Source organism: Oryctolagus cuniculus, chromosome 6, assembly GCF_964237555.1.
Source record: "Oryctolagus cuniculus chromosome 6, mOryCun1.1, whole genome shotgun sequence".
In the NCBI taxonomy this organism is placed as follows: Eukaryota; Metazoa; Chordata; class Mammalia; order Lagomorpha; family Leporidae; genus Oryctolagus; species Oryctolagus cuniculus.
Window position 1 is genome coordinate 251,230 of NC_091437.1, and position 23,845 is coordinate 275,074.

Below are 23,845 nucleotides of genomic sequence, written 5' to 3' on the forward strand. Positions count from 1 at the left end.
GCTCTGCTGCTCTGATCCAGCTCACTGCTAATGTGCACCCTGGGAAGTAGCAGGTGACGGCTTAACTGCCTGGGCCCCTGCCACCCACAGGGGAGACCTAGGTTGAGTTCTAGACTCTTCTGCCTGGCTGTGTGGATGTAACAGGTGGAAGGTCCCTGCCTGTCTCTGTTGTTCTGCATTTCAAGTAAAATGAAAATAAATTTCAAATTTTAAAACTCTGTAGTAGCATCAACAGGACTGGAGAAGACATCAAGGAGCTGGCTGCCTGCTTGATTCTGGGCGTTGTGGCTTCCTCCAGACCCTCCCATTCTTTGTGTCCCAATGGGTAACCACCCAGGACCTTGACTGCTCTGACCAGTCCACCTGCAGGATTTTCCCAGCAGGCTTGAGCCCAAGCTGGGGCCTTGAACGTTCCTAGACACCGAAAAAGTCCCTGTAAGACACCTGTCCTAGCCCGAGCCAAGGAGAACCTCGTATAACGTGTACGTCCTGGCTCTGCTGCCGGCCTGGCTCAGTGGGACATCGTTCTCACACTGTGGAACCATCAGCCTGGCACTTGGTGCTTCTTTCTTTGGGATCCCCTCCAGCCCCATCTCAGGACGGTCTGGGATGCCCCCTTAGGGGAATTTCTATGTTTCCACCTGGACTATCCATCCATGGACTCAGCTTGGCAAAGCAAACACTGTCCAGAACCAAGCGGTAAATTTGCTTATAAATCAGTCTGTTATTTTTAAAGTAGCCTGAACAAACAGCTTCACATCTTGTTCATCCCTTTATTCTGACTATTGATTAAGCGTTTACCAGGCACGATGCCAGGTGCAGGGACAAGCCATGAGCTTGCAGTCTGGTTGGGAGGACATGTACTGTGTCTCAGGGAGACTGGAGCATCTGAGGCACAGGTGGCTCAGCCACAGGGACAGAGGACCAGGGAGATGGGAGAGCAGAGTCAGTGTTGAGCTTACTTGCCCAACAAGCCACTGGCCACAGGGCAGATGTCACCTGGGCGGCACATTCCTGGGTGTGCTGAGCAGATGTCAATCTGGATGACAGCTTAGCTGGACTGAGAAGGGGGGGAAGTCAGGCAGGGGGAGAGGAGCCCAGAAGTCCATCCCAGCTGGACACTGGAAGGCACCGTGATCTTGCAGGGAGTGCAGACAGGGCTGGGCATCCATCCTAGAAAATGACAGAAAGGGGACTGGAGGGAAGTCACTTCTGTAGCAACCCCACAGAGCAGCTGCAGGTGGGATGGACATGCCTAGGCGAGGCCAGAGGGGACAGTCAACAAGTTCAGACAGGCTGGTCCCCAGGACACATGCATGGATGCTGGGAGTCCTGGTAAGGCACAGGACAAGGAGCTGCAAGCCTTCTCTGGGTCTGGTGATGGGTTGGGTGTGCAGGAAGTGGGCGCAGCATGATGCGAACCACAGGAGCACAGGGCAGCAGCTGGCTGCACACACTGCCTGCACTGGCGGCTCCCCAGGTAGCCTCATTAGGGAAGGCCCAGGGTGGGTGGGGAGGCGGCTGAGGCCCGTGCTCTGGAACATCCAGCTACAGAGGACCACCGTGCTCAGTCTGGAGACCAGCAGCCCTGGGTGCTCAGAGGCTGGGGTCAAGGGTACTCTCTGACTGGCTGCCATGGGCGCCAGGCCCTCAGTCACTGTGAACACTCACAGGCTCTGTCCTACATGGAGCCAAGACCTGCCCCCCACTCTGCACCTGGGAGCCCCACCTGGCTCTGAGCCAGTGCTTTTCAGAGGTCTGGCACACACCAAGGAAGACGCTGACACATGTGGTGGCTTGGAAACGCATCATATACAGACAGGCACCCTGCGGTCCTCATCACACAGGCAGACAGCTCTGAGTCACATTTCACTTCTGGGTCCAAAACCGTCTGTAACGCTCCACGTCAAAGTCATCGGCCAGCTCTGGGTCCTCCTCCTTGGGTCGGAGCTGAGCCCCACGCTTGTGGAGCCGGGCCCGGCGCTGCTCGGGAGACAGGGTGTCCAGGTCCAGGGGCATCTGTGGGGAGCAGAGGCCAAGGTGTGTCTACCTTCCTCTGACCCTAGCTTGTTTTTATTTTAGTGAGAGAGAGAGACAGAGAGAAAGGTCTTCCTTTTACCATTCGTTCACCCTCCAATGGCCGCTGCGCCCATCTGAAGCCAGGAGCCAGGTGCTTCTCCTGGTCTCCCACGTGGGTGCAGGGCCCAAGTACTTGGGCCATCCTCCACTGCACTCCTGGGCCACAGCAGAGAGCTGGCCTGGAAGAGGGGCAACTAGGGCTAGAACCTGGGGTGCCAGCGCTGCAAAGCGGAGGATTAGCCTATTGAGCCGCGGCGCCGGCCCCTAGCTTGTTTTTAAAAGCTTCTTTATTTGAGAGAGAGAGAGAGAGAGGCAATCAGAGAGCTCCCACCTGCTACTCACGCCCCAGATGCCTGCAATAGCTAGGGCAGGGCCAGGGACGAAGTTAAGAGCCAGTATCCCATGCGGGTGGCAAGGCCCAGGTCTGTGCGCCATCACCCGCTGCCTCCCAGAGTCTGCACTGGCCGGAAGCTGCACCCAGGAGCTACAGCGGGAATTCGCCCAAGTCTTCAGATCGGGATGTGGGTGTCCCAGCCACCATAACTGCTGGGCCAAATGCTCGCTGCCCCTGCACTCGATTTTTCTGTTCTTTCTTTCCCTTCAATAACTTTATTCTTTTAAAGACCTTTTTCTGCTTGTTTCCCTCAGATTTGATTTTTTTAAATACACAACTCACTGATCCGATCTGATTTTGCTGCCTGGAGTGGACCTGCCTGCTACCACGTGGTGCGGTGGCCACAGCTCCAAGTCTGTCCCGAGCTGACCGGCCGGGGCAGGCGGCTTACCAGCAGCATGCGGCGCGGCTCCCTGTAGCGGATGTGGATGGTGGAGCCATCTTGCTTGACCAGCAGCACGGGGTAGAGGCGCGCGTAGGCCTGGCGACGCAGGCGAGAGAGAGAGGCCCTGCTGCTGTCCGCCCACCAGGGGGACACGTGCAGGCCACGGGGCCTGGGGGCAGCCGTCTTCATGGCAGTGCGCCACAGCAGGCTGCACACAAACGCAGCCGCTGGTCAGCCAGCTGTGTGACAGCCTGGTGACCCGTTAGGGGCGGGAAATACTGCAGACTCGTGAGGAAGACACAGGCCATGGCCGGGCAGCTGACCTCGGGCACCACCACAGGGCGGCCAGGCCTACGGACGGGGAGGCAGCCCTGTACTGATGGTGCTCCAGGGCCCTGACGGCCGTGCTTACCCCAGCGGGCTGCCCGCAGCTGCCATTCCTCCTCAGAGCCCCGGGGACACGCGCAGGGGTCAGCCGCCGGCCCTGCTCTCCACCTGCTGGGCAAGGGAAGAGTTCTTTGCAAAAGTACTCCTCCCACCCACTTGGCCCTGAGGAAGCCCCAGAGAACCTAGCCGCTGCCGGAAAGGCACACAGAGCGGCCTTTAGGATGCAATGGGCTGCGAATCCCACGGTCGGAACAGGCGGGTCCTGACGTCAGCCAGCGCACGCCGCGGGGAGGCCGCACGGGGCGCACTCGGTCCCGCTGGTCTTCACCGAGTCCCGGGACGGAGGACTCCTCCGGCTGCCTGCAGGAGGGACGCGGGGCGCACTCGGTCCCGCTGGTCTTCACCGAGCCCCGGGACGGAGGGCTCCTCCGGCTGCCTGCGGGAGGGGCGCGGGGCGCGGGGCGCGGGGCGCGGGGCGCAGGGCAGTGCCGCCGCGACCGCGATTCTCGCCAGAGTCCCCGCGGATGGCAGGGGGCCCGGGGAGAGCGGCTGTGCCGCGGCTCCCTCTACGCGACCCCCGGGACTGCTTCCGGGCAGCCCCAGGCGCTCACCTGCCCGCCGCTGTCACCGTGGACCAACTTCGCTGGTCAGCAGTTCGGATCCCGCTGGCCACGAGAGGGTCGCGGCCCGCGTCGCGCGGCGCTGACGTCCAGCTGGGCGGGGAAGGCGCGGCGGTGACGCACACCCGAGGGCGGGGCCGCGCGGCGCCGGGAGTCTCTGGGGGCGGTGCGTGCGGCGCCGGAAGTCTGGGGGCGGTGCGTGCGGCGCCGGAAGTCTCTGGGGGCGGCGCGAGCTGTGTTCTGCTTGTTGCTCCGGGGCTGGAGAGGCGGGCCGGCTGTGGAGTTCAGGTGTGTCCCTGAGGTGTGGCAGAGGTGGGCGGGCGGCCGAGGCGGGCTGCAGCCACGTGTGTCCCTGAGGTGTGGCGGAGGCGGGCGGGCATTGCTCAGCGGGTTCCTGCGGGGCGGCCAAGACCGCGGGTGTGCGTGGGGGTGCTCAGGTGTGTGTGCGGGACAGGGGGCGCTCAGGTGTGTGTGCAGGGGAGGGGGGCGCTCAGATGTGTGTGCGGGGCAAGGGGGCGCTCATCTGTGTGTGTGCAGGGCAGGGGGCGCTCAGGTGTGTGTGTGTGGGCAGGGGAGGGGGCGCTCAGGTGTGTGTGTGTGCGAGGGAGGGGGCGCTCAGGTGTGGGGAGGCAGGGGGGCTCAGGTGTGTGTATGCAGGGCAGGGGGGCTCAGGTGTGTGTATGCAGGGCAGGGGGCGTTCAGGTGTGTGTGGGGGCAGGGGCGCTCAGGTGTGTATGCGGGGCAGGGGCCGCTCAGGGGTGTGGGGGGGGCAGGGGGCGCTCAGGGGTGTGGGGGGGGGCCGGGGGGCTCAGGTGTGTGTGTGCAGGGCAGGGGGCGTTCAGGTGTGTGTGCAGGGCGAGCGGCGGATGAGGGTGGCCCTGGTGACGGAAGTGCCACTAGGGACTCTCCTAGCCATAATGTCCTGCTCATCCACTTGGTGCTGTGGCCCATGCGTCTCTGTTTCACACCGCTGACGTGGCATTTCCTCCACCCGGCTTGTGCTGGAGCCGCCCCCAGGCAGTGGCAGGGGGCCTCGCGGGGAGGTGGCGCGGCTTGGGACCCCAAAGAAATTACTACCACGTGGGAAATAGCCCACCTGAGGCCATCTGCATGCAGCCACTGCCAGACCAGGGTCGTTCAGAACAAAGCCTGGGAGGGGCTCACTCCGTGGTGACCGGCAGAGCGCCTCCTCCCTTACAGACTGGTGGTTTCCGTGGTGAGAAGCGGGCAGGGAGGGGCTTGGGTCCCCGCCGCAGCTGGGCTACTGCTAAAGGTCCTGTGAGATTGTGTGAGCTGGAGGGCGTTTGGGGGAGGCTGAGCTGCTGATGGCGGGACTCTTCAGAGTGAAGCAGTTCAAGCAGGGCAGGGCGGTCAAGGCAGGCTACAAGGAGAGACCTGGGGGCCAGCTTGTCATGTAGGTGAGCGGTCAGCGTGGATCCAAGGCTTTGTCCTTGCTCCAGCACCACCCGCTCACCAAAGGATGGACTCAAACGTGCAGGAGGCAAAAGGAAGCAGAAAGGGGAGTGTTTATGAATACTGGGTCTCTATTAATACTGGAGGCAGCTGTTCAGTTCCTTTATAGCTGGCATGCAAAGGAGGCACAGTCTAAATACAGCAATGCAGGGAAGAGTTGGTGGGCATGGGGTTTGCTGAGCAGGTAAGTTAGGGGAAGGTGGTTCCATAGTTGAAACTGTTAGGAAGTTACAAATTAGCCTGTGTGTGATTGAGGGTCTAGAACTAAAGTTTCTTTGAAAAGGAACCTCTGGCTGGGGCTGGGGCTCACTAGGCTAATCCTCTAGTCCCAGTCGGGGCGCCGGATTCTGTCCTGGTTGCCCCTCTTCCAGGCCAGCTCTCTGCTGTGGCCTGGGAAGGCAGTGGAGGATGGCCCAAGTGCTTGGGCCCTGCACCCACATGGGAGACCAGGAGGAAGCTCCTGGCTTCAGATTGGTGCTGCACACTGGCTGTAGCGACCATTTGGGGGGGTGAACCAACGGCAAAAGGGAAACCTTTCTCTCTGTCTCTCTCTCACTGTCTAACTCTGCCTGTCCAAAAAAAAAAAGAAAGAAAGAAAGAAAAGGAACCTCACAGGCGGGAGGTGCTGTGGAGCCAGCATCCCATATGGACACTGGTTCGAGTCCTGGGTCCAGGCTGCTCCATTTACGATCCAGCTCCCTGTAATGCACCTGGGAAAACAGTGGAAGATGGCTCAGATCCTTGGGCCCCTGCACCCACGTGGTAGACCTGGAAAAAGCTCCTGGATCCTGGCTGTTGGGACCGTTTGGGAAGTGAACCAGCAGAGAGAAGATCTCTCTGTTTCTCCTTTTGTTTCTCTGTAACTCTGCCTTTCAAATAAATAAATCTTTATAAAAGGAAAAGAAGGGGCTGGTGCTGTGGTGTAGTAGGTAAAGCCTCTGCCTGCAGTGCCGGCATCCCACATGAGGAGTCTCAGCTGCTCCACTGACGATCCAGCTCTCTGCTATGCCTGGGAAAGCAGTGGAGGATGGCCCAAGTGCTTGGATCCTGCACCCACATGGGGGACCCGGAAGAAGCTCCCAGCTTCTGATAAGCCCAGCTCTGGCCCTTGCAGCTATTTGGAGAGTGAACCAGTGGATGGAAGACATCTCTGTCTATCTTTGTGTCTGCCTCTCTGTAACTCTGCTTTTCAAAAAAGTGAATAAATCTTTAAAAAGGAAAAGAAAAGGGATGTCACAGCCTTGGAGGCCACCTTAGAAGCAGCCCAGCACTTTACACTGGGGAGTCCTGCCCATATGCCAAAGGCTCCGTGTAGCTGGGCTCAGCCTTCCCCTAAGGGGACGGGGTCTGTCAGACACCAGGTGGGCTGCCCTGTCTGATAACACTAGGTGATAAAACCTTGGGAGAAATTCTACCTAATTCACACTCAGCACATCCTTTGTCCAGGAAGAGGGAGGACAGGGCCACTCCTTCAGCAACCCCATTCTGAGTGTAAACTGGGCACCCTCTCAGCTCCTGTGCGTTCTGACAGACGCCCCACTGCATCACAGCTTGCTGCCTTGCTCGCCACTCCTCTGTCTCACGTCTGAGTTCCTTTCTTGTGTGAAAACAGGAATCTGCCCACTCATCTCCACCGAGCGAGTTTGTCATCTTTTTTCTTAGCCCCCTGTGCGGCTGGGGACGAGGCCCTGGCATCATGGCTGTGCTGTGCTTACGCCAAGCTAAGCTCCTGGGAAAGCACACCACTGGTGCACTGCTGTCAACTAGATGTCCGGGTGTGTCAGAGCTGTTGTTGCTGGGAAGCGCTAACTTAGGCACCTGTTCCCAGCCAAAAGGGGTGTTCCACCTAGGCATGGGGTATATTTAAGGGTTTAAGAAATTTGGTTCAGGTCAGGGCTGGTTTTTTTCCAAGTGTTTTGAGCAACAAGCTAGATACATTTGTAAAATCAAAGCTCTGGGAGCTAACATTTCTGCGATGAAAGAGTGTGCGGGCCCGCCGCACCAGTCGAACGGAACCTGAAGGAGGGAGTGGGAGTGAAAAGAGGGACAAGGGCGCAGAGAATGGAGCCAAGACAAAGAGCTGATCAAGGCTCGTTTAGAGTCTCAGTGGTATTTATACATAACCAGCTGCAGAACAAAGAAGCACCAAAGATAACAAAATATGTAAGCAACTTATCGGGGCCTCCTGCAGCATAGATAATGTTAACAGAGTGTTCTTGAGTAACGTGCTCCTTCAGGATGGGAGTATGTGACTTTCTTATCCCAGGAATTCCACAGCCCTAGATTAGCCTTGACCTGTCCAAAGGCTGCCTACGAAAGGGATCACTGAGAGGTAATCTCATGGACAAAAGACCAAAGAAAGCAAAGGGCTTCAGGAGGAGAAGTACATGCAGGCTTGACAGAGCCCCAATCCTTTGTCTTTCTCTGCTTTTCCACCCTAAGTTAGCAAGGCAGTTTGGGGGGCCACCCTATTATCTTGGGCCTGCAGGGATTAACAAGTTGTAACTGCAAGGTAAGATGGTTTTAGGGTAGAGGAACTAGTAAATAACAACCTGGAGGTAATTTTCAGGAGTCTAAGGTATGCGACCAGGCTTCTATGGCAGGTGGGGAAAGGGTTTGTAAAGTCTGCACTGGTTTGCTTAGACCCAGCTGGCCCTCTGATAACGAGCAGGAGGGGGGTCTCTAACTGGCTCCTTAATGGCAAGCAAGGAGGGGGAGGGGGGTCTGTAACATTCCCTCCAACTGGCCCTTTAATTGCCAGGAGAGAATTTGTAACAGTAACAGATGCTAGCCAGAAAGAACAAGGTCTGGGACAAGTTCCTGTAGTGACCAGCAGCATGGAAGATAGCAGTTAGAAAAATGCTCAAGGGACCTAAAAACCAGGCTGGGTTATGATGACAGTCTGGGGGAAGGACGCATGAGTGATTGCAGTGAGCCTGCGCCGCGCTGGCTGTAGAAAAGAGGCAGGACGGCCTTAACGTGTGGTGGTTGGCACTGTAAGCAGACTTCCATGCCTGCTGATTGAATGGAGGTCTCAGCATACACTTAGGAAGGCAGAGCAGGTTTTGTGTAGCTTGGCCTAAAGCTGTTAAAAGATTTATTACTTATTTGAAAGGCAGAGTGACAGAGAGGGAGAGAGTGAGATCTTCCATCTGCTGGTTCACTCCTCAAATGGCTGCAACAGCTGTGGCTGAACCAGGCCAGGAGCCTGGAACTCCTTCCCAGTCTCCCATATGGGTGCAGGAACCCAAGTACTTGGGCCATCTTTGGCTGCTTTCCCAGGTGCCTTAGCAGAGAGGGAGCTGGAGCAGAAGTGGAGCAGCTGTGACTCTTAACAGAGACTCACGTGGGACGCTGGTGTTGCAGGCAGTGGCTCAGCCTGTGCCGCTCTGCTAAGGCCCTCTTCACATTCCAGCTACTATTCCTGAGACTGGTGCTCTTTGTTTGCCTAAGAATTTCAGGAGCCTGACCTCCCACCACTACCCTTTATCCTTTGAAAGTCACCCTCAGTCCGGCATTGTGGTACACTGGGTTCCATCCATATTACTGCTGGTTTGATTCCTGACTGCTCCACTTCTGATCCAGCTCCCTGCGATGGCCGGGGAAAGCAGTGGAGGATGACCCAAGTGCGTGGGCCCCTGCACCTACGTGGGAGTCCAGGATGGAGTTCCAGGCTCCTGGCCTAACCCTGGCCGTGCAGCCACTGGGTGGTAAACCAGCCAGATGAAAGAACTCCGTCTCTCTTTGTGTATCTGCCTCTGTCGCTCCCCCTCTTCGTGGAGGAACGACACTAAGCCCTGCCTAGGCTTCATATCCGAGTCACGGCACCATTATGTCGCTCCCCCTCTTCGTGGAGGAACGACACAGGACCCTGCGCTGTTCTTTCGTCTGCTCGGCCCTCCCCGGGTTTGCTGCTGGTTCTTCCCGGGTTGGCTACTATCCCTTCCACCTCCGTGGAAGGGCGGTTCCCCCTGGCCGCTTTCCCCACTTCCACAGGGGAGCGGCACACCGCCGGCCGGCTTTCTCGGGGACTGCACAGGTGTTCCTTCAGCTAGATGTTCCCCTTAGATGTTCCTGGTGCATGCCGTCTCTCTCCTCCTTTATAGTCCTCCTCCGCCAATCCCAACTCGGCTGCCCACACGCCGAGTACGCTGCTCTCCAATCAGGAGCAAGTCCTACAGTTTATTGGTTGAACTGGAGGCAGCTGTGCGGAAGCTGTTTACTTCTCTCCCAGCGCCATATTGTGGGAGAGCAGATGCATAGAATAAGTCTTAATTCCAGTAACTCAGTCCAGTCCGGGCTGCTCCCCACATGCCTCTCTCTCTAACTTTGCCTTTCAAATAAATAAAATAAATCTTAAAAAAAAAATAAGTCCTGTCTTGCAATTTGTGGCAAGAGTCATTTGGGACCACAGGGCCCACCTTCCTTTGGGCGACCCCTGTGAAAGCCTCAGGGTCTCCTTCTCTGGTGCCATAGTGGCAGGTGTGTTCTGGCAACACCCGCACAGCCAGGGCTCCATCCAGGCCTCCCGTGTTGGGGCGGGAACCCGAATACTTGAACCATCGTCCTCTGCCTTCTCAGGCGCATCAGGAGCTGGATTGGAAGTGAAGGAGGGATATGGGACGCAGGCATCCCTGGCAGTGACTTACCCTGCTTTGCTGTGGTGCCTGCCAGGACAACTTGCAGCTGTGTGTGTGAGTCACAAAACAGTCAGGACTCTGGTTTTTCCATGCGGACACAGTGCAGGATGAGGGGAACTCAGGGGCCCTGTAGTCTACCCCTTCCCTGGCTCCTACAGTCTCACATGCCTGTGCCTTTGTATTGTGTCCCAAGCTGACCGGAGTGGGTGGCGTTACCTGTAAGGGCTATGATTTTGTGAAACATGTATGTGGTATTGATCGCTGTTTCCTGGCATACAACTTCCAAAATCTTGTATCTTCCGAGTGATGACTCTTCATCTGTTGGGCAGGCATTTAGTACAGCAGTTAGGATGTGGCTTGGGATGCCTATATTCCACAAGGGAACGGCTCTGTTTCTGTTTCCAGCTTCTTGGTAATGCACATACATACCAGGAGGCAGCAGTGACAGCTCAGATACTTGTTCCCTGCTACCCACATGGGAGACCTGGATGGATTCCAGTCTCCCGGCTTTAGCCTGACCCGGTCTTGGCTGTTGTACACATCTGGGGAGTGAACCGTTGTTTGTAAGATCTTTATCTCTTTTTTTTTTTTTCTCTGCCCTTCAAATAAGATGAAAATAAATATGCCTTCTTTTAAATGTCTCTTTATGCTGGCGAGCCAGTCGCTGACTGGCAGTCATGGTGAGTCTCAAAGCCAGGCACTCTGATATGGGATACAGGTACCCCAAGCAGTGCCTTTGCTGCTGTGCCAAAGGCCCACCCTCCCTGTTCCGTGTTTGGATGCTGGTGAGCCAGCCTGCTGAGCTGTTTTCCGGGTAGTGTGGAGCCTCTAGAACTCCCTCTGATGCACTGCTTCTTCAGGGGTGACACTGCCTGGGCTGGGGCCAGGGCGTCTGCTTCTGTGTTTCTGCCAGTGGGAATGGCTTGGTGGGCCAGCTGCTGTGTGACGCTGGGACATTTTCAGCCACAGTAGGTGCTGAGTCCAGGTGCATGCCACGTCCCTGAACAGTGCCTGCACCACATTTGGGACAGGAGCACACATGGCTGAATCAACTTCCTGGGCTCTACCAGGTACTGCACAAGACGCGCTGTCCCAACCCCGTTCTCGGATCTGTTGGCTTCCCCGCGGCCCCAGACTCACGCTCCCTGTCTGAGGAATTCCATCTGGCAGCGTCTCCACCGGGGATATAGGATGGTTGTGGATTCTAGATGTTTTCTTGCCCCGTTAAGGGGTGGTGGTGGAACACAGGCTCGTTCCAGCTATAGTTGCTCCTCTAACTGCCATTCTTCACTTCCAGCTGAGCCTCTGCTGCAGGAGGGCACTGGGGAGTGAACCAGCAGATAGAAAACATCCATCTCTGACCCTCTGCCTTTCAAAGAAAAAAGGGGGCCGCCCCATTGCGTAGTGGATAGAGCAGCTGCCTGTGATACCAGCATGCCCTATGGGTGCTGGTTCTGGCTTTGGCTGCCCCACTTCCCATCTGGCTCCCTGCTGATGTGCCCAGGAAAGCAGTGGAAAATGAACCAAATGCTCGGGCCCCTGCTACCCACATGGGAGACCTGGAAGAAGCTCCTGGCATCGCCTGGCCCAGTCTTGGCGGTTGTGGCCATCTGGGGAGTAAACCAGTGGGTGGAAGATCTCTTGTCTCTCCCTCTTTCTGCCTGTAATCCTTTAAAATAAATAAATAAATCTTGAGAAGAAGAAAGCTGCATCAGGCTGGTCAAGGCGGGCACTAGTGCCCAGGGTTACCTATGGCTTTGAGCAAAGGTGTCACAGAGCCCCCATAGACCCTACCGGCCACTCTGGGGTCTCCCTGCAGCAGGCCTCTGCCCTTGCATGTTTCTTTGGGATCCTGCCAGCTGTGCCAGTTGTTCTGTCTAACCAAACCTGCAGCTTGAGAGGCCACACAAGTAATGGCATGGGAGTTCCCACAGGAGAGCCCAAACATTCTGAGATGGTAGAGGCGTGCAAAGAAGGCAGCACTAAGTACCAGGTACTCGGTCTGCAGCAATGCAGGGGCCGCTCAGAGAGCAGCACACTATGGAGATGGGCCATGAGGGGCTCCCCTTGGGCACTGTTGTGGTACCGTTGGGGCATGTGTTTTGTGAAAGGACTTAAGGCGTTGTCTCAGGGATAAGGACACTTTCTTTACCTGTTTTGGGCAACAAACCATACACTTGATCAGTGCCTGTGAATGTTCAAGATAATTGCGATGTTGGCTAGGACCCAGAAAGAAAGTGGGGGACCTTGGAACCCTTACAAATGAACGTCTCTTCTGCCTTGCCCTGGCTCCCTAGGATGCACCCATGCTCTACCACAGACATGTGTTCCAGTGTTACTATTTCTGTTTTATTTGAAAGGCAGAGTTTAGAGAGAGAGAGACAAACAGAGAGAGAGGTCTTCCATCCGCTGGTTCACTCCCCAAATGTTCACAATGGCTAGGGCTGGGCCAGGCTGGAGCCAGGAGCCAGGAGCTTCTTCCAGGTTTCCTGTATGGTTGCAGGGACGCAAGCAATTGGGCCATTCTCCACTGCTGGTGACTGTCGCTCCCCCATTCGCGAAGAAACAACACTAAACCCTGTGCTGTTCTTTTGTCTGCTCGGCTCTTTCCCAGGTTAGCTGCCGGTCCCTCACTCGCGGAGGAACGACGCTGTCCTGGGTTAGCCTCCACGGAGGTGGAGGGGCGGCACCCCCTGCCGCTTTCCCCGCTACCGCGGAGGAGCAGCACACCGCCGGCCGGCTCTCTCGGGGGCTGCTCATATGTTCCTCAGGTGTTCCTGGTGCATGTTGTCTCTCTCCTCCTTTATAGTCCTCTTCCACCAATCCCAACTCTGCTGCCCACACGCCGAGCACGCTGCCCTCCTCCAATCAGGAGCAGGATCAGCTCCTGCGGCTTATCAGTCAAACTGATGAGGCAGCTGCGTAGAGGTTGTTTGCTCCCTCTCAGCACCATATTGTGGGAGAGCAGATGCATAGAATAAGTCTTAATTCCAGTAACTTAGTCTAGTCTCAGTTGCTCCCCACAGGTGACTATATGGGATTTTAGGTGTCGCAGGCAGCGACTTAACCCACTGCGCCACAGCAGCAGCCTCTCCTTGCTGTTTCTGAATAGCTTGTTTAGAGGAATGTCCTATCACTCATTTCAGGCCGACAGAAAGAGGACAGCCTTTCCTGGCTCGGCAGCCCCTGTAATCGTGTGCTGCCCCTAAGCCTGCGGCTCGTGCGCCTCCACTCGCCGCTGGACGGTAAGGTCCCTCCTTGGACCCGACTCTACCCGGGGTTTGCCTCTGCTCTCTGGGTGTCGCTGAAACATCTGTGAGGAGCAAGTGACATCCCAGGGTGGATGCAGGTTGAGCACAGGTGCTTGTCACAATTTCATGAGAGTGTCTAGTCTCCGAAGTCAGACTCCTTTGAAGCAATAAACTGGTCCCTGCCAGGTGAGATTACCTCAAGGGGCCTGCCAGGGTCAGGGAACTGTGTTGCAGGTCAGACGAGTAGAGCAGAGCCGTCCATCCCTCCGGCAGACGCTTTGCCCACTACTCCTGACGTCCTCATGGGAAACAGAATGGGATCCTCCCGCTCCAAAGCGTGGCAGCACACCGCTCCGTCAGGGACTCCGGCCAGCTCTAAAGCGTGGCAGCACACCCCTCCGTCAGGGACCCCGGCCAGCTACATGCTCACCCACTGTGGGTCACACGCTTGTGCGTTTCTGAGCTCCTGGGTATATTACACCAGGAGTAATGTAGAGCTCCAGTGGCCGCAGTGGGGATCGTTTGAACTTCCGAAGCTTGCTTTCCTCAGAAATAAGTTAGGAGAGCTTGGCTGTGTGGTCCAGCCTTCAGAATGGGATGCGTTTTTCAAGTGGTATCTGGAAGCTTCAAGCCGTGCTCAGCACGCAGAGGTTGCCTCCCTGCAAGGCACCATCTCCCAGCTTGCTGATGCAAACAGACAACTCAGAAAGGACATCAAGGACTTGGAAGCCAAGGTTCACTGCTCCCTGGAACGTCCTCCTCCCTCCTCGTGCACCACCTCTGCTTCGGAACCTTCCGATGACATGGCTAAACCCAAAGCCTCCTGTGTCCCCTGGACTAAAGATGAGCTCCGAACCATCGTCAGGGCCTTCCCAAAAGTCACTGAAGATCCTCAACGATTTGCTGATGAGTTCAGCGTCATAATCCGGGTCTATCAGCCCGATGTCACTCATCTCCTCCAGCTAGTCCGCATGCTTGTTGACGAAAGTCAAGCCAAGCACTGGATGGCTAAAGCTAACTGGGCCCACCTGGAGCTGAATAGCCAGCAGCAGACACCCCAGTCCCCGTCCCAGGCTCAAAGTCTGGCCAGGAGTCTCCATAGAGCTATCTTGGAGGCATTCCCTAAACGTGCAGATTGGAATAAGATTTATGCTTGTGTCCAAGAACCCAATGAGCCAGTTTATCAATACTACATTCGATTCGAGCTTGTCTTTAAGGAAAACTCTGCATTGCCTGTGAGTTCTGTTTCTTACAGCCCACTCTTTAACTCTGCATTTGTGGGTAACCTAACCCCAGAGCTGTCCCTGCTTGTTAAAAGATCTTCCATGGAATGGCTAACCATGTCCACTGAGTGTCTGGTAGGTCAGGTCAGTAAGTTAGCCCGCTCCCTGGAGTACACCAATGCACAGAAGTCTGCCGATACCCTCAGTCACTTGCTGCAGCAGCTGAAAGCTCCCCAGAGGGTTCCTCCTGGCCTCTGCCATTACTGTAAAAAACCAGGCCACTGGAAGAAAGATTGCTACAAGCTGAAGAGAGCTAAGCAGGCCCTCCCTCAAAACCCTCAATTTTGGGTAATGGATGTGTTTTCTGAGTCGGGGCCCCGGGGCATCACGGGAGCTCCTGTCAGTCCTAGGCTGTCGTGGGTCGAGAGCTCAGATTCAGAATGAGGCCCTGGCTGTCCTTGTGGACCTGGGAGCCACACTCCAGTGCCCAGCCCAGTGCCTTCCACCAGCCCTCACCTTGGAGCACAAATAGTGGTATGTACCCCTTTATCACATCCTGTGTCCTCATGGGAACCCCTCCTTTCTGCTTGGTGTTCAGCACCTATCTTTCTCCTAAAAGGAAGAAATAATTTTGGAATCTGACAAACCAGATTGAGTTGACTCAATTCTAGAAGCTCCTCACTCTCCTAGTTCCCACATTTGACTACAGAATGAGAAGGCTCTCTCGGCTTTCAACCCATTGCTGACTGTCAAACCTACAAGATCTCGTTGTCCCAAATGCCAGTCCTACCATGCCCTGATCCTGCCAGGAGAGAGACCTAATGGCTGTGGGTGCTGTTGGATCGAAGACCTCAGTGGTGACCTCCGACACGTCACCTCAGCCCTCACCTGCAGCGAATTCCCACTGGTGGTGACCTACACAGTGCCTGTTTCAGTGATTTGTCCACGAGGTCAGGCACGCCTTCTCCTTCACTAGGGACAGCCAGCAGGTGCCTGGACGCTTGATGCCTTTGCCTTCATCAGGGACGGTCGGCAGGAGCCTGAACGCTCGGCATCTTTGACTTCTCCAAGGACAGCCAGCAGGCGCCTGGACTCCCAGTGCCTTTGACTTCTCCAGGGACGGCCAGCAGGTGCCTGGACTCTCGGTGCCTTTGACTTCTCCAGGGACGGCCAGCAGGCACCTGGACGCTCAGCATCTTTGACTTCTCCAGGGACGGCCAGCAGGTGCCTGGACTCTCGGTGCCTTTGACTTCTCCAGGGACGGCCAGCAGGCACCTGGACGCTCAGCATCTTTGACTTCTCCAGGGACGGCCAGCAGGTGCCTGGACTCTCGGTGCCTTTGACTTCTCCAGGGATGGCCAGCAGGCGATTGGATGCTCGGTGCCTTTGACTTCTCCAGGGACGGACAGCAGGAGCCTGGACTCCCGGTGCCTTTGACTTCTCCAGGGACGGCCAGCAGGTGCCTGGACGCTCGGCATCTTTGACTTCTCCAGGGACGGCCAGCAGGCACCTGGACGCTCAGCATCTTTGACTTCTCCAGGGACGGCCAGCAGGTGCCTGGACTCTCGGTGCCTTTGACTTCTCCAGGGATGGCCAGCAGGCGATTGGATGCTCGGTGCCTTTGACTTCTCCAGGGACGGACAGCAGGAGCCTGGACTCCCGGTGCCTTTGACTTCTCCAGGGACGGCCAGCAGGTGCCTGGACGCTCGGCATCTTTGACTTCTCCAGGGACGGGCAGCAAGCGCCTGGACGCTTGGTGCCTTTGACTTCTCCAGGGACGGCCAGCAGGTGCCTGGACTCCCGGTGCCTTTGACTTCTCCAGGGACTGGCAGCAGGTGCTTGGACGCTTGGCACCTTTGACTTTTCCAGGGACGGGCAGCAGGTACCTGGACGCTTGGCACCTTTCACTTCACCAGGGACGGCCAGCAGGTGCCTGGACTCCCGGTGCCTTTGACTTCTCCAGTGATGGCCAGCAGTCGATTGGACGCTCACTGCCTTTGACTTCTCCAGGTACGGCCAGCAGGTGCCTGGACTCCTGGTGCCTTTGACTTCTCCAGGGACGGCCAGCAGGTGCCTGGACTCCCAGTGCCTTTGACTTCTCCAGTGATGGCCAGCAGGTTCCTGGACGCTTGGTGCCTTTGACTCCTCCAGTGATGGCCAGCAGGCACCTGGACGCTTGGTGCCTTTGATTTCTTCAGGGACGGCCAGCAGGCGCCTGGACGCTTGGTGCCTTTGACTTCTCGAGGAACGGCCAGCAGATGCCTGGACTCCTGGTGCCTTTGACTTCTCCAGGGACGGCCAGCAGTCGATTGGACGCTCGGTGCCTTTAACTTCTCCAGGGATGGCCAGCAGATGCCTGGACTCCCGGTGCCTTTGACTTCTCCGGGGATGGCCAGCAGGAGCCTGGACTCCTGGTGCCTTTGACTTCTCCAGGGACGGCCAGCAGTCGATTGGACGCTCGGTGCCTTTGACTTCTCCAGGGACAGCCAGCAGGAGCCTGGACTCCCGGTGCCTTTGACTTCTCCGGGGATGGCCAGCAGTCGATTGGACGCTCGGTGCCTTTGACTTCTCCGGGGATGGCCAGCAGATGCCTGGACTCCTGGTGCCTTTGACTTCTCCAGGGACGGCCAGCAGTCGATTGGACGCTCGGTGCCTTTAACTTCTCCAGGGATGGCCAGCAGATGCCTGGACTCCCGGTGCCTTTGACTTCTCCGGGGATGGCCAGCAGGAGCCTGGACTCCTGGTGCCTTTGACTTCTCCAGGGACGGCCAGCAGTCGATTGGACGCTTGGTGCCTTTGATTTCTCCAGGGACGGCCAGCAGGCGCCTGGACGCTCGGTGCCTTTAACTTCTCCAGGGATGGCCAGCAGGTGCCTGGATGCTTGGCACCTTTGACTTCTCCAGGGACGGCCAGCAGGTGCCTGGATTCCCAGTGCCTTTGACTTCTCCAGGGACGGCCAGCAGGTGCCTGGACTCCCGGTGCCTTTGACTTCTCCAGGGACGGCCAGCAGGCGCCTGGACGCTCGGTGCCTTTAACTTCTCCAGGGATGGCCAGCAGGTGCCTGGATGCTTGGCACCTTTGATTTCTCCAGGGACGGCCAGCAGGTGCCTGGACTCCCGGTGCCTTTGACTTCTCCAGGGACGGCCAGCAGGTGCCTGGACTCCCGGTGCCTTTGACTTCTCCAGGGATGGCCAGCAGGCGATTGGACGCTCGGTGTTTTGACTTCTCCAGGGACGGCCAGCAGGTGCCTGGATTCCCGGTGCCTTTGACTTCTCCAGGGATGGCCAGCAGGTGCCTGGACTCCCAGTGCCTTTGACTTCTCCAGGTACGGCCAGCAGGTGCCTGGACTCCTGGTGCCTTTGACTTCTCCAGGGACGGCCAGCAGGTGCCTGGACTCCCGGTGCCTTTGACTTCTCCAGTGATGGCCAGCAGGTGCCTGGACGCTTGGTGCCTTTGACTCCTCCAGTGATGGCCAGCAGGCACCTGGACGCTTGGTGCCTTTGATTTCTTCAGGGACGGCCAGCAGGCGCCTGGACGCTTGGTGCCTTTGACTTCTTGAGGAACGGCCAGCAGATGCCTGGACTCCTGGTGCCTTTGACTTCTCCAGGGACGGCCAGCAGTCGATTGGACGCTTGGCACCTTTGACTTCTCCAGGGACGGCCAGCAGGAGCCTGGACTCCCGGTGCCTTTGACTTCTCCAGGGACAGCCAGCAGTCGATTGGACGCTCGGTGCCTTTGACTTCTCCAGGGATGGCCAGCAGTCGATTGGACGCTCGGTGCCTTTGACTTCTCCAGGGACGGCCAGCAGGAGCCTGGACTCCCGGTGCCTTTGACTTCTCCAGGGACAGCCAGCAGTCGATTGGACGCTCGGTGCCTTTGACTTCTCCAGGGATGGCCAGCAGGAGCCTGGACTCCCGGTGCCTTTGACTTCTCCGGGGATGGCCAGCAGGAGCCTGGACTCCCGGTGCCTTTGACTTCTCCGGGGATGGCCAGCAGGAGCCTGGACTCCCGGTGCCTTTGACTTCTCCAGGGACGGCCAGCAGTCGATTGGACGCTCAGTGCCTTTGACTTCTCCAGGGATGGCCAGCAGGCACCTGGACGCTCAGTGCCTTTGACTTCTCCAGGGACGGCCAGCAGGAGCCTGGACTCCCGGTGCCTTTGACTTCTCCAGGGACGGCCAGCAGTCGATTGGACGCTTGGTGCCTTTGACTTCTCCAGGGACGGCCAGCAGGCGCCTGGACGCTCGGTGCCTTTAACTTCTCCAGGGACGGCCAGCAGGTGCCTGGATGCTTGGCACCTTTGACTTCTCCAGGGACGGCCAGCAGGTGCCTGGATTCCCAGTGCCTTTGACTTCTCCAGGGACGGCCAGCAGGTGCCTGGACTCCCGGTGCCTTTGACTTCTCCAGGGATGGCCAGCAGGCGATTGGACGCTCGGTGTTTTGACTTCTCCAGGGACGGCCAGCAGGTGCCTGGACTCCCGGTGCCTTTGACTTCTCCAGGGACGGCCGCTCCAGCACTTCATTGTGAAGGCAAACCTAGACGATGTTACCTTGCTTCCAGGTTTCCATTTCTGCAGGCGTGGGTGAGCTGCTCTGCTCCCTCACAGACTGGATATGAGGACAGTGTACACATTTTTTTTTTTTTTTACAGGCAGAGTGGACAGAGAGAGAGAGAGAGAGAAAGGTCTTCCTTTGCCGTTGGTTCACCCTCCAATGGCTGGTGCACTGCGCTGATCCGAAGGCAGGAGCCAGGTACTTATCCTGGTCTCCCATGGGGTGCAGGGCCCAAGCACCTGGGCCATCCTCCACTGCACTCCCGGGCCACAGCAGAGAGCTGGCCTGGAAGAGGGGCAACTGACAGAATCCGGCGCCCTGACCGGGACTAGAACCTGGTGTGCCGGTGCTGCAAGTTGGAGGATTAGCCTCGTGAGCTGCGGCACTGGCCGACAGTATACACATTTTAAGAAGCTTTGCTGCCCAATGCCATAATTTTTCTAAGGAAAAGTTACTTGAAAGCCCAAGTAAGATATATTGGGCACAAAGTTTCAGAGAGCAGACTACACTTAGACCCAGCTTGGTGCAAGGTGTTGGGCGATTTTTAAAACCCTGAACTCTGCACCACTTTGTCTGCCTCTGGCGCAAGCCTCCTGCTAGAGTCCACCAAAGCTGGCGTCCCTGTTTGGGAAGCTGTTGAAGATGTGGCTTTTGACAAGGTAAAAAGGAGTTACTAGAGCTGCAGCTGCAGGATGCTCTGAGTGTAAACTCCCTTTTCCCCTCGGTTATGAAATGTATGGCAAGCATAGGAGTCTGTACTCAAAAGCATGGAGGTCACGTCGTCCCACAGAGTATGACAGCCAGCAGCTGGGTTGGGTGCTCGTGGGTGGTGTCCTCTGAGGCTGTCCCAGTTGCTGTCCTGTTGGTCAGATCCACTGAAGAAAGTCCTGGGATGTCCTTTGCCATCTTTGCTCGCACATCTGCCTGCTGGCCCCTCCTCCTCTGGGATCCTTCTGTTAGCTGTTCCCGTGCAGCTGTCTCCTCAGTCTTCCCTTCCTGGCTCTCCCTCCAGGGGATGCCACACAGCTTGTGACCCTTGAAGGCTCCACAGGGCTCTTCCCTAGGCAGTGCTGAGTTTCCTGGTTCTCAGGTGTCTGGGTCCTGCTCTGTCCACCTCCTTTGATGCTGTACCCAGCAGGCAGAGCTGTGGCCCTTGCTGGAGCTGCCACCCTGCCAGGGTTAGGCTGCTGCCGCTCTGGGGTCCTAGGGACTCAGCAGTGTTGTGGAGACAAGGGTTTCATCCCTTCCAGTGGAGATACGATATGAACCTCATGTAAAACCCTTAGTACAGCTATCTGCTGCCCTGGCCATTTCACAACTGGACTCTGGAGGTGGAATACTCTCCTGCTGCCAGTCTCTGCAAAGAACACTGCCCATGGTGGGGCAGCACCGTGGCAGATCAGGTAAAGCCACTGCCTGCAGTGCCAGCATCCCATATGGGCGCCGGTTCGAGACCCAGCTGTTCCACTTCCGATCCAGCTCTCTGCTATGGCCTGGGAAAGCAGTAGAGGATGGCCCAAGACCTTGGGCCCCTGTACCCGCGTGGGAGACCCAGAAGAAGCTCCTGGTTCCTGGCTTCAGGCTTCAGATTGGCACAGCTCCAGCAGTTGCAGCCATTTGGGGAGTGAACCAGCAGATGGAAGACCTCTCTCTCTGCCTCTCCTTCTTCCCTCTCTCTGTAACTCTTTCAAGTAAATAAATAAATCTTAAAAAAAAAAAAAGTCCCACTGATCACAGCTGCCATGGCCCAGCTGGAAATGTTTGCAAGTCTTAAAACAGCTACTAAAGATGTACAGAGTTGGACACGTGCAAGATGCTCACTCAGTGAGAAGAGTGGGTCCTTTCCAGGGTGCTGAGTTCTGAGCTCCCATTCTGGAAGCTCAGGGGCACGTGCTTGCCTCTCCCAGCTCTGATGAAGGCCCCGCGATGGCCCTAGTGTGCGAGATGCAGGGGCAGTGTCGGGCTTGCTGCTCACAGCCTGCTCTCAAGCCACGCTCCCTCAGACAGCATTTCTCCCACCGCAGGTGGGGCTCGGACGCTGGCTGGACGTCTTCCGGTTCAGCTCAGCTCTGCCACTGTCCACCTGCAGGGCGAGGGCTTGGTCCCCAGGGCTCCCCTGTGCTTCCACGCGGGTCACAGTCCCAGGTTTCCCTGTGCTCTGACGGTGGGGCTGTAAGTGGGGTTCCACAACCCCTTCCTTGGGTTTGTTAGTTTGCTCCGGCGGCTCGGTAACTCAGAGACACATTTCCTTTCCTTGCCTGGCTTACCAGAAAGGAGGTTACGAAGAGTGGGGTTGGGGTCACTTAGGGAGAGGGCGGGGGAGCACCTATGTCCTCTCCAGCCCTCTCTCCACTGCTGACCTTGTGGGCTTTGGGAGGCCTCCTCCTCAGGCCTGGTGGGCAGGGCGGGGCACAGGGCGGGGCAGCCTCCTCAGTTCTCCTGGGCCTCTGCAGAATCTCTTGCTCCTGAAATGGGTGTTGTGGGCCACTGTCAGATGAGGGGTCGGTCCTCATGGCCAGTTCCAAAACAGGAAGGTGGGGCAAGAGCAGGAGGAGCTAGAGCAAAGTCTGAACTCCCCAACGCTAGTCTAGTCTCTTAGGACATGACAAGGGTTACTGGGCCATGAACCAGGTGCCATGGATGCAACCCAGAAGGGACACATGCATGTCTATCATGTCACACCTCTTACAGGTCACCACACTGGGGACCAGGTCTCCAGCAGAGGAACCCTTGGGGGGCAAACTTCCAAACCCTGACTCTGGCTTCCTGTCCTGGCCCCCCGAGCTCATGGCCTTCTCACTGCACAAAGGCATTCACAACTTGCGAACCTCAGCTCATTCAGAGTCCAACGTCTCATCTGATACTCAAGGCAAATGTCTTCCGGCTATGATCCAGGTTACCCCCTATAATAAGGGGGTCCTAAGCCCTCAGCAGAGCAGACTTTGAACACTGCTGCCCACTCGGTGCCTGGCTGACATTGCTGCTGGTTGCTCTACATTTCTGGGGTTCCTGCTGCAGCTCCTCTCATGGCTGCACCAGGCATTGTCCAGGAAGACTGGCAGCTCCGTCCCTGAGGAAGACTTCTGTCTCCCAGGGTTTTTTTTTTGAAATCGTGATGGGAGTTGTCATGACGCCATAACTTTTTGCATTCTGCACACTGGCGAAACCTGCGTTGTGTGGTTGAGAAGCAGCAGTGTGAGCCACGCCTGTGCCCCTGTGGACCACGCTGGGTCAGCTGTGAAGTGCTGCCAGGGCTCACCCTTTGCACTCTGGACTGGCAGGGTGAGCCATGTGCGCCAGGGTGCAGAGAGCAGGGCTCTAAGGCACCCCCTCCCCACTGCTGCCAAGGCAGATGGGCCTGTGAGGTGGCCCTGGCTCTCTCCCACATGCCTCCTCTCATCAGTGCTGATCTTTGCCTAGGCAGGGTGCAGATTGTCCAGGTCCTGCTCTGTTTCCTTTTGCTCTCAACCTGAGCATTAGCAATTAAGTCACAAAACTGCAGCTGAATGCTTTGCAGTTCAGAGGTGTTTTCCACCAGTTTTTCTCCCTCCCTCCCTCCCTCCCTTCCTTCCTCCCTTCCTTCCTTCCTTCCTTCTTTCCTTTCTTTCTTTTGACAGGCAGAGTGAACAGTGAGAGAGAGAGAGAGAGAGAGACAGAAAGGTCTTCCTTTTCCGTTGGTTCACCCCTCAGTGGCCACTGTGGCTGGCGCACCGCGCTGATCCAAAGCCAGGAGCCAGGTGATTCTGGTCTCCCATGCGGGTGCAGGGCCCAAGCACTTGGGCCATCCTCCACTGCCCTCCCGGGCCACAGCAGAGAGCTGGACTGGAAGAGGAGCAACTGGGACAGAATCCGGCGCCCCGACTGGGACTAGAACCCCTGAGGTGCCGGCGCCACAGGCGGAGGATTAGCCTATTGAGCCGCGGCGCCGTCCTCCACCAGTTTTTCTATAAAGCCCTAGGGCTTAGACATTTCAGTCTTTGCTGCTGGGGCTGGCGCTGTGGCATAGTGGATAAAAGCCAAATGGGTGCCAGTTCGAGTCCCAGCTGCTCCACTTCCAATCCAGCTCTCTGCTATGGCCAGGGAAAGTAGTGAAGATGGCCCAAGTCCTTGGGCCCCTGCACTCATGTGGGAGACCCAGAAGAAGCTGCTGGCTCCTAGCTTCAGATCGACAGAGTCTTTGCTACTGCATAACAAGGGTGGCCTTTAATCCTGGCAGAATCATCCCCTTCTGGGAAGTGACTGATGCTCCACACAGGCCTTTCCCAGACTGCTCCTCTATGCTCTGCCCACCTCTGCCCTCTGCCCATACCCTACTTGGTCTGTTTTGTGTTACTGTAACAGAATAGCTGAGGGCAGGGTAGCAGCGGATGTGGCCCAGGCCCTGGAGACTGCACAGGGCTGGCAGACAGCTCTGCAGTGGTGGAGTGGTCATATGGCAAGGCTTGCTACAGCAGCCCATGCCTGGGGACTTCCTTCCACCAGGCCCCACCTCTTTTTTTTCTACTTTTTTTTTATTATTATTATTTTAAGATCTGTTATTTATTTGAGAGGAACAGTTAGGTGGGGGGAGAGAAAGAGCAGTCTTCCAAATGCTGGTTCACTCCCCAGATGGCTGCAACAGCCAGTGCTGTGCCAAGCCAAAGCCAGGAGCCTGGAACTTCTTCCAGGTCCCCCACATGAGTGCAAGAGCCCAAGGACTTAGGCCATCTTCTGCTGGTTTCCCAGGCACAGTAGCAGGGAGCTGGATCGGAAGCAGAGCAGCTGGGACTCTAACCGGTGCCCGTATGGGATGCTGGCCCTGCAGGCAGTTTTACCCACTATGCCACGGCACCAGCCTCTA

The 23,845-nt window shown here is 57.0% G+C and overlaps 1 protein-coding gene and 1 long non-coding RNA gene across 5 annotated transcripts; one reads left to right on the top strand and one right to left on the bottom strand.

The window, feature by feature from the left end:
* Positions 1-1,793: 1,793 nt before the first annotated feature.
* Positions 1,794-4,023, bottom strand: MRPL55 (mitochondrial ribosomal protein L55). 4 transcript variants are annotated; one of them, XM_051840083.2, is made up of 5 exons: positions 3,857-3,978; positions 3,428-3,605; positions 3,271-3,353; positions 2,865-3,066; positions 1,794-2,019 (listed from the first exon to the last, which is right to left on the bottom strand). In XM_051840083.2, exons 3-5 carry the CDS (start codon positions 3,294-3,296, stop codon positions 1,870-1,872), a joined length of 378 nt encoding a protein of 125 aa, XP_051696043.1. In that variant the 5' UTR covers positions 3,297-3,353; positions 3,428-3,605; positions 3,857-3,978; the 3' UTR covers positions 1,794-1,869. The 4 variants fall into 4 exon arrangements, with proteins under 4 accessions (XP_051696043.1, XP_008250900.1, XP_008250899.1 ...); XM_008252678.4 differs by lacking the exon at positions 3,428-3,605 and having other exon boundaries at positions 3,857-4,023; XM_008252677.4 differs by lacking the exon at positions 3,428-3,605 and having other exon boundaries at positions 3,271-3,356; positions 3,857-3,992.
* Positions 4,024-4,059: 36 nt separating this feature from the next.
* On the top strand, positions 4,060-20,764 carry LOC103346516 (uncharacterized). The gene is made up of 2 exons (XR_011389624.1): positions 4,060-4,153; positions 13,125-20,764. It is a non-coding gene; the product is annotated as an uncharacterized lncRNA (long non-coding RNA).
* The last annotated feature ends 3,081 nt before the right edge of the window (positions 20,765-23,845 follow it).